This window comes from Protopterus annectens, chromosome 8.part0 (assembly GCF_019279795.1).
Source record: "Protopterus annectens isolate FY-2018-M chromosome 8.part0, PAN1.0, whole genome shotgun sequence".
NCBI lineage: Eukaryota > Metazoa > Chordata > Ceratodontiformes > Protopteridae > Protopterus > Protopterus annectens.
Genome location: NC_056741.1, coordinates 430,743,842 through 430,753,929, shown reverse-complemented (window position 1 = coordinate 430,753,929; position 10,088 = coordinate 430,743,842). Strand labels below are relative to the sequence as shown.

The following is a 10,088-nucleotide window of genomic DNA, read 5'->3' as shown; positions in this document are numbered from 1 at the left end:
GCAGTTATACAAAAAAACAGCAGGATATAAATCGACAGAGAAAAGATAGCATATCTTTACAGTGTACTGACCGTGTTTCTCTTTGTGTGGAAATGTAGTTTGTTTTCTTGCACTGGAAAATTTCAAGTCAGCTTATGCCATGTAAGCAAACTGTTCTCTGATAGTGGAAGATGCAGATTATTTTGTATACAAAATATGCGTGTGTGTGTGTGTGTGTGTGTGTGTGTGTGTGTGTGTGTGTGTGTGTGTGTGTGTGTGTGTCTGTGTGTGTGTGAGTGAGGGGGTGTATATGCTTCTAAGTATATTTTAGTGCATGCTTATGTGTGTGTGTTTATATGTCTGTGTGCATATATGTTTATATATTTTTCTGCATTCTGATTTAATTGCTACATTTCCATCAGTAATGATGTAAAAGGTCAAGTGTAGATTTGGATTTTATACATCTCATTTAGAATTAAACCATAAAACTCATCCTTCTTTTTTCACATTTTGCTTATATAAGTACTGCTAAAATGAATGTAACTTTTGCTTCTTAGCTGAGTTTGAGAACTGCTTTGCAGAAGGACATGTGATTAAGAAAAAAAACTGAACAGTAGCCACCACGCATCCCTTTCCTTTTCTCAGTATTTCTCTCTCCCTCTCTCTCTTTTTCTCAACATCAGCACGGCCACACTTGATTTCAGTTGCCTGTTCCTTCTGTATCGTAAGTCAATCAGGGAACCTCCTCGAGAGAGAGACAGAGAGAGAGAGAGAGAGAGAGAGAAGCACTGAAACATATAAACATAAATGTGAGCACAGAGCAGTGGCTGTTAGTGTCTGCAGCATCAGCCTTATTAGTTTATGGACAGAAGCCGAGACAGAGTAAGAGAAAGCTGACGCTGAAGAGACATGAATCTGCAGGATTATCTGTGGCTCCTTGGAATTATTGTTCTTACACAAGGTACAATTCTCTACCATGATTTTATTTTTAGCTTTTGTGTTGGGACTTGCTTCTTGAAACAAGTGAGTGTCAGCTTCTGTCATGATTTATTTGCTATGAAAGTGAACTGGTCATATTTGAGGGTGGGGGTTCTGGCACTGCCATACTTACTGTGTGCTCCCTTTAAGACTTGGAAGAAATATGCTTTAAGGTTTTCAATAACTAAACCAAAGGAGTAGAGACTGGACTCTGTACCTTTACTATTTGCAAAGCATGACTACAGCAGTACTCAGTTTAAACAGTGGCAGTCTAATCCAGATGGTATTCCTATGGTAAAGCCTGAGTACCTTGGTTGTACTTGCACTCAGTAAAGTCACTTCAGTGTTATAGGTAAGCAGGGTATGAAGAGCTATAACTCCTTTCTGTAACATCTTAAAAACTGAACTGCAGATAAAACATGCATTGTTTTCATGTAGAAACAGTAAACGCATACATGCATGCTACCTGCACATTTTGAATTGAAATTTTGTGATGTTATTTAAACTGAATTTTGGCTAAATACAATTAAATGAATTACTGATAGTTAAGGGTTCTGAGTAGCCAGAAATCTAGCACATAAACCACACACACACACACACACACACACACACACGCACGCACGCACGCACGCACACACACACACACACACTGTATACATTACATGGGTACAGTGGGTTGGCAGATGGTAGAACTGCAGTATTTCCTATACTGCTGTATCTTGCTTCTGGTCTTAAATGATCAGTAATTCTGTGGACTGGACCCCCCTCTCCCCCAGCTCTTTAGCTGCATGCAAAGATTATGGGAAAAGGGGTGAATAACCATTGCCTGTTTTGGGCCACTGAAGGTGAAGAAGAAATAATTTCACAGTTGTTGCATCCTGATTTTGTAGTTCAGGGATCAGAACAGTGAGCAGCACAACTATTTGTCAGTGGCATCCTTTCACCTAACTCTCCAGATACAGCTAAAAAGTAATTGTTTTCATTCTCTAAACTTTATTTTGTTAGAATCTTGAGAAATCATTTCAGTGGTAAATGGCAACGTAAGCACTTCGGTGAACATCTGTAGCTTTTGTGTGTTAAATGCTACATATTATTTGATACTTTTTAATGGATGTGTTCTTTTAATTTCCTGTTATAATTCTTAACACACAGAAACACAGAATGCAGTATTATTTGCTTCCAGGTGATTGAGAGTGACTGACTCGAGCAAAGAAATATTTTTTTAGCTTTAGAGAATTTTTTTAATGCTTGCAGAGCACATTGCACCTGACAGAAATAGCATACTTCTAACATCTTCAGGGCAGTACAAAAGAAATTGGCTGCCTTAACTTCTACAGGACTTTATCCCAAATTTTATGCACAATGTTAGCCTAGAAGCAGAATTTCTGATTTTTCTGTCTCTGTGGTTGAACATAAAACCTCCCAAGCCTCTGACACTATTGTCAGTAGTTATTTCTTTTCATTGATTTGCTGCTATGAATTTACTATAAAAACATTAATATCAAACAAGAAACATCACACAATGTGATGTTTCATTGCCAGAAAGCACCTCTCCTTATTTTATATTCCTTTCTTTGGAGATATCAAACTACAGATAATTCATGAACTTACTTCTGTGTGGGACTAACTTAAATATGTGTGTATGCAACATTATCAGTTGCTCATATAGTATGTTGTACATTTAGAATTAACCTATTGAAAACATTCAGAAAATAATTAATGTTGCCTGCTGCAGTTTAATACCCCTGATGAGTGACTTCTTGCAAACAAGTTACCCAGTACTGTATAGCAAACAATTGGGGGTGTCTATTTTGCAGCTACTATAGGATTGTATATTTACATACTAAAGTGCCTTAAGCTCAGCAGTTTGCAGAGTTGCCCATAATATCAGAAGATAAGACGATTTTAAGTATTATTCTAACATCTGACACCTGGAATATCCATTCGGGAACTTGGAATAAATTCCAGCACTGATAGCATGATATGGGTGGGTGCTGTGTTTCGGATGAAATCTAAACTGAGGTACAGATTGTCTGATTTGGTGCAGTAAAGTAAATTATATTTCTAAGAGAGACATGGGAAACACTGGGTTATCCCAATCTCATTTCATTCAGTCACTAAAGCATTGTCTTTTATCACCTCTGAGAAAAGAATTCGAGTGCCTATTGAATCTACCTGGTATTTAAAAAAGAAAATTAAATCATATTTTTATCAGTTTAATCTGTGAAGTAACTTGCTTACAATAACCTCATCATTAATATTACCAATTTACTTTAAATATTGCAGACACAAGATTTCCTATTTAACATTAATATATTCTTGAATATTTTATGAATGCCTGAGTTATTTTTTTGTTAGTCTATGAACAATGGCAGTGATGTAGAACTGTCACCCCATATGCTGGATTTTTGAAGTTGTGATAACATGGTCATTTTGCTGTAGTTTTCCATTATGTTTGCTGCTTGTAACTTAATTAATTTGCATATATGCTCAACAGTAATTAAATCAGTATCATGAAAATGATTTTCCTAGTACTAATGTTAAGCTTGCAAATATGATGCTGCTTGTATTTTAGTATATTCAATTTGCATGCATTCTTAAATAGCAATTGAATCAGTAGTGTAAAAACAATTAATATTTCCTAGTACCATTGGGTTTACAAATATGCTGGGGCCATTAAGGATGCAGGGAGCAAGTGAGCAAGAATGGCATGTGAAATTTGACCCCTAATGCCACTTCGATTTACTACTGTTGAAAACTGATGACCACTTCTGGAATCAAACTATATTTTCTTGTTTACGACAAATGATCTATAGCAGTGTCATAGCAACACATAACTGACAAGTAGTTATGGTAAAATTAACAAATTAAAAAAATTCTGGTAAAATAATGAAATAAACTGTGCAAATCTGATAGGTATACTCATATTTTTGTTGCCTTGTGGTTTAAATCTAGTGGAATATACAAATAACTACAAATTTAAAAGTAGCATTTACAGCCAAAATTCTTAAGGACTGTTAGTGCTGAAATATTGAAACCAACTTAAACAAAGCATAATATTTGAACTGAATATTTGATTTGTATATTTCTTCTTTATTTTTCTTGTAACAGAAGTCTTTGAAATCTTTTACATTACAACAGTGCTAAAGGGTTTGGTATGAGATGCTTTCAAGTTTTTGCTGTGAGTATTGCAAGAGAGAGATATAATGCACCCAAGAAGCTATCACATCACCATAATAAGGACATGGCAGGCAACATTCTATTATATAATAAGGACATTAATTTCACAAAAGGTAAAGCAGGGCAGACTCCCAGGTCAGACAGTAGTAGCAGGAAATGTGATGGCAGTTCTTGTGTATTTTTTACTTGTTGATTGGCTGAACTTATTACAGCCCTTTACAAACACAATTCTGACAAGATACACATTACAGTGAATATAAAGGATATTATTATTGCACTGAGTGTGTTACAGGAACTTATTGTGACAGATGGCAAAACCATTTTTTTTCTACAGGATGCATATTTAAACTTGCCTGTTTCTGTTACAAAAGAACATTAATTTCCAGGGCAGCTGTGGAACTGCAGCTCACTGTGGTACTGTAAACTGTAACCAACATATGCTGCACGACCAAAACCGTGCAGAATCAATAACAATTATGCAAGCCATACATCAAGATGTATCTCCCATGTCCATGACTTCTTTGCTGACCACAGCCTCCCTCTTGTTCATTCATTGTATAGGAGGCCTAAGCCAGCTGTGCTGTAACTTCAGCCCCTGATGTTTCACTAGCCGTCATTCACCTTTGACCTTTGTTCTGCTGATTCAGTAGGACTGGTATCAGCTTCAGGATGCTCCTATCTGTAATTGCTTCACTGCCAGGAGCTCTTATGATCTTCTTAAATGGTTTACAGAAGTCACTGAGGTTCTTCCACTTCTCATTGGGTGCATCCAGATCTCTTGCACTGTGTTAGGATAAATGTGTGTCAGGACTTCCCTTGTGCTACAGTTGAAACAGTTCTGTAATACCATGTTTGGTGTAACTGCCACTTATAAATCACACTGCTAAATCTGTTTTCTTACCGGAAACACAGTATTGTTCCCACAGTATCTCAGTGTTTCCGTGAACTAGTCAGTAAGGGTGCCACCACTCATAATGCTACATCTGCCAACGGATACAGTGTGCTGAAGACTATTTTACAGTACCACATTAATATAATGGAACATACAGTCTGTTAAAAATATAATTTTTATGTTATGAACATAAACAATTTAATTGAATCAGCTACTTAGTTGATTACCTTGCTAATGGTAACACATAACAGGCAAACGGTATTTGAGAAAAGTGAGCATGAGGCAATGCAAAACATGTAATTTTAATAACATCTGGCATCTTATATTAAAATGACTGTTTATATTCCCCATCCTCACTAATATCTCAATGAGTGTAAGACAGATTAACCACAACACTGAGTATTTTTCAAAGAAAAAGCAGAAAATACAGTGTGCAAAGAAAAGTTCCATTCTTGAGCAGAACAGCACATACATTTCAAACCAATTCGTTAGAATTCACTTGGACATGATGAATGAAATATCTGAAAAGGATAAGCCCTTTATGATAACGAAGTAAGTATTTCCATGTTATGAACAGATATCATGTACTCAGTAAAGAAACATTCTTTACCATGCAAGGAAACAGTGAGGAACTGCATATAAATTTATGAAGTTAAACTCACGGGATGCAGGGAAAAAGAACAGCTCCTGTGGGGAACAAACTAATTTGGAGGAAGTCAGATCATTACAGAACCAAAAATAGAAAACAAATCCTGGAACACTGGAAAGCAAAAAGGGTAACTTTTGCCCCAAAAATATACAGATGTCCCACTGATGTTAAGAATTTAGAATGAGAAAAATAAATTATCTCTCTTGTACAATTATTTCGAAGCACAGCTATTTTTCTGTTTGTGCTTCATGTTTCAGTTTCCTGTTTTAACAATACAAGATTGCTATGATCCCTACAGCTGAAATGATACTAAACTAGTTGTAAGAGTGGTGGTAATATTTGCGCATTTATTTTTCTAACAGGTAAGCCCATTAGTTAGTAAAGCATCTTTTCTGGGGAGATCTAGGAGCATGTTCTGGTTAAAAAAAACTTGGACAAGACCATATAGTATTTAAACGGAGATTGAAGAAATCTCACCCAGGATTATAGACTAAACCTCAGGAGTTCCATACCACTAACCTTCTGCACCAAACTGACTGCAGACGCAGGGTCTTGATGTCTTGAAATAGAAGTGTTTCAATGTTATCCAATTCATGGAAGCAATGGAGAAAACCCTAATATCTGTTGATCTGTCAATCTGAGGTTGGTATTTGTGAGCAAATCTTCAACTAGCTACTGAAGGGGGGTGGAGCTGAGGTCTTAGTTACCTTTGAAGCAGTTGTTCACAGACTTGGGGTTGTCATGGTTTCCTGACCGAATGTTGGCAGGGTAAGTGATAGGACTGCAGAAACAGCATAATTCCTCATCGGCATATTTTTTCATCTAATTGCTTTTGATCAAGCTGTATATTATCATGTTACTCTGTGTTAGTCTGAGATTGTCTTATAGGGGAGAAAGGGAGTTTCCACTTATTCTACTGTTGCACGATCTCTGAGTTTGTATGTTTGAAAAGCAGGGGATGTGCTTGTTTGTTTCCAACCATGTGTTTGGTCAGTGTATTTTTACAGTATTTTATGATTTTTTTGTTCACTATTGTGTACCAATGCTGAAATATATATATATATACAAACACACAAACACACACACACACACACACACACATATATATATATATATATATATATATATATGCAAATATATATTATACACACACATATATATATATATATATATATTATACACACACACACACACACACACACACATATATATATATATATATATATATATATATATATATATATATATATGCATGTGTGGGTTTACTTCTAAATTTTGAAGTTTTGAAACTTCAGACCATTTAAATGGAGATGGCTGTACAGTGTGGAATGGTATATTTATCATTTCCTCACTGAAGTGTGATTCTGGAGTTGATATATTTAATTAGCAGGGGGTGTGGGGGGGGGGTGCAGCAGGAGCTTTTCTTGTTTTTATTTATTTTTTTAATTTAAATTTCAAAGTTTCAAATCTTTGATCTTATGGTCTTGACCATAAGAAATTTGAGGTTTTGATACCACCCTAAATTTAGAATTTAGAAGTAGACCCATATATATATATATATATATATATATATATATATATATATATATATATATATTATTCTCAATTTAGTGTTATACCTTCATGTTATAAAACTTATTATGGTAGTGTAACCTGGAATAAAGTGCAAAGCGTTATTCTCAGTCTCAAATTGTCTATTACAAATATTCTGCTAAATGAAAATGTTATAGTTTGTCTGTGTCTGGATTAATTTATATTTGCTAAGCCTGTGATCAGGGCTATGACTGTAAAGGAGCTGTTCTAATAAGTTACTTCACCTACTGCATTATTCTGTTCAAGAACAGAAAATCTCAAATGCAATGCATGCTTGAGTGAGTGAAAATATTTTATTTATTTATTCATTTAGTTATTAGTGTTTATCAGCATTTGTGCACCAGGATTGTCCATATGGACATAAGTTGCCCCTTTTCCTTGGATGCCCAGAGAGAAACGCTTCAAGTATAATACATATATGAACGGTTCATAAAGCAGGCAAGAAAAATTGCAATTACCTTAAGTAATTTAGCAGAATGAATGCAAACAGAACACATAGTAAAACATAAAACAAGAGTTTTACAAAAGACAGCAGTACATATCAGTAGATTAAATGTTTCTGGATCATGAATAAAATCTTACTGGAGTTTAGCAATGAACCAAAACAAAGAAAACTGAAGGAAAGAAAAGAGAAATTCATTTGCATTAGCATGCTTTTAAAAAGCGATGTCTGAAGTAAAAGAGTGCTTCAGTAGTATTTTAATGGAAGTAATAGTTATACTGCAGTGTACAGGAGAAGCAAGGTAAAAACACAAGTTTGAGAGGGAATACCAAGGAAATAGGTAAAGGTGTCAGCACAGGAAGTGGGTGGGCCATGCATTAGATGTGGTAGAGCTTGAAATAGATGATTTGTAGACAGGTTGTGTGAGAGGAAGGGTGGGGAAAATTTAGTAAGAATATATAGGATTATTGTTACATAGAGAGGTTGTAAGGTGTCAGTGCATGGTTTGTGCTGGATAGAGGGAGATACAGAAGGGATGTGATGTGAAAGATGATGAAAGAAATTGAACAGAAAAATCAAAATAGTGAGCCAGGAGATATTGAAGCAGAATAGTAGGGTGTAATAAAAGTAAGTGGGGTTGTGAGGAGGCGAGTAGAAAGTGGTAAGGGAAGGGGAAAGGAAATTAAGTGGTTCAGGAGAAAGGATGATAGAGACATGGGCTGTTGATATAATATATCAGTATAATGATTATTTGATAAAGTAAGGGAAAACATAGCTTAGAATACATTGTGTGAATGGAAATGAATTTTAGTCTTGCTAGGAGTTGAGCAGGAACACTGACGTGTTTATTAGGTGTTGTTTTAATTTAGGCTTGAAAAAAGATTTCACCTCAGGTATTTAAGGACGAGGGGGGTGGTGTTTCAGATTTTAGAGATGTAGGAAGAATACAAAGCCATCAGCAGAGTTGTTTGATTTAGCTATTGGGAGTCATTTTTTATCTATTGAGTGAAGCGGCCTGTTTGGTGTGTACGGTTGAAGGATGTAAATTAGGTTAGGGCATTTTTCAAATTTGTCAATAAGGTGATGTGTGGTAAGTAGTTGAAATTCAGGGAGTGAGGCAGTTCTAGCCACTGTAGCTGTTTTAGCACTGCTACACGTTGGTGAGATTTGTATATCAAGTTAGCTACTTTGCAGTAGCATTGCTTGGGGAAATTGGTCTGGGTTGCCTGAAGATTAATAAGAATTTTTAGAGAAAACTCTGTAGAATCAGTTAAGAATTATATCTTCACAGAACTAGAAGGTTTTCACTTTATGGATAACAGCAAACCTAATGCCTGCCTGTATCACTGGGCCTCCATATTTGAAGTATATAAGTACTTTCCCACAATGCACTGCAATATAATGGTGTAATTCAAACTACTAGTTCCCTTTGTTTCAGAGGCAGATGTAAGTTATGATGAATAAAATGGTGGCACTGAAAACTGGAGTTGCTGGATGACAGACATATTTGCTAGAAATATTGCAAAGAAATAATTTTTTTTTTCTACAGTGAGGCTTACCAAGATCCACCAACTATGAAACTGCTACATATGAGCTGTAGAAGTGGCAAGAAAACGTGTTGTTCTAATGATAGACTGGTGGATGTGTGAAACAAATTCCTGAAGGATGCAGTTTGATTAATACTAGCCTGCACTTTCAGGAATACATAGCACAGATGTACACATCTGGATATAATGGATTGTGGATATGTATAAGCATTATGGGACAGCTAGAGGGAGGCCGAAGGCAGACTTTGTAGAAGATTTCACTGTACATTTATGTGCTGATTAGATTTCAGAGTTTTAATTTTCTGCGTAGAATTCAGTACAGAGTAAGGAAAAGTTAGGTGAGTGCGTAGTCTTATTAATTACACAAAACTAAAACTAAAAACACATGTAAGGAGCATAGACAAACAGACAAGTAATAAATACAAAAAGAGCTAAGTGCAGAGTGGTTCTGTTTGAGGAGGCACACCCATAACATTGCATAACCATATATCAGCATACACATTAGTTAATGTATGGTAAGCAGACATCAACATATACATATACTTGCCTTTCCTTAGAGAGTGACATGTGCATATAATGCAAGATAGAAGGACTATATTGAAAGATCAAGGTGAAATGGGTAATGAGACATTGGCTGTACCTGAGAAGACCACAAATGCATCCCTTCAACCACTGGCCAGTAAGCCTTATCGCAGTACTAGGGATTCTCATAAATAAGTTCTCAGAAGTAGATCCGTGAAGTTCCTGTCAGGAAACAGGCTGGTCAGTGAGCAGTAGCATGGGCTCATGGAAGGATCATAACACTCGAACTTGCTGTGGTTTTATTGT

The 10,088-nt window shown here is 35.8% G+C and overlaps 1 protein-coding gene across 1 annotated transcript in view; it reads left to right on the top strand.

Annotated features, from left to right (window-relative positions):
• Positions 1–644: 644 nt before the first annotated feature.
• LOC122808851 (neuronal acetylcholine receptor subunit alpha-7-like) overlaps positions 645–10,088 on the top strand; it is a 706,379-nt gene continuing 696,935 nt past the window's right edge. The window contains exon 1 of the mRNA XM_044079948.1: positions 645–940. Coding sequence (XP_043935883.1) covers positions 889–940 — 52 coding nt within the window. The 5' untranslated portion in view covers positions 645–888. The remainder of the gene's footprint in view (positions 941–10,088) is intronic.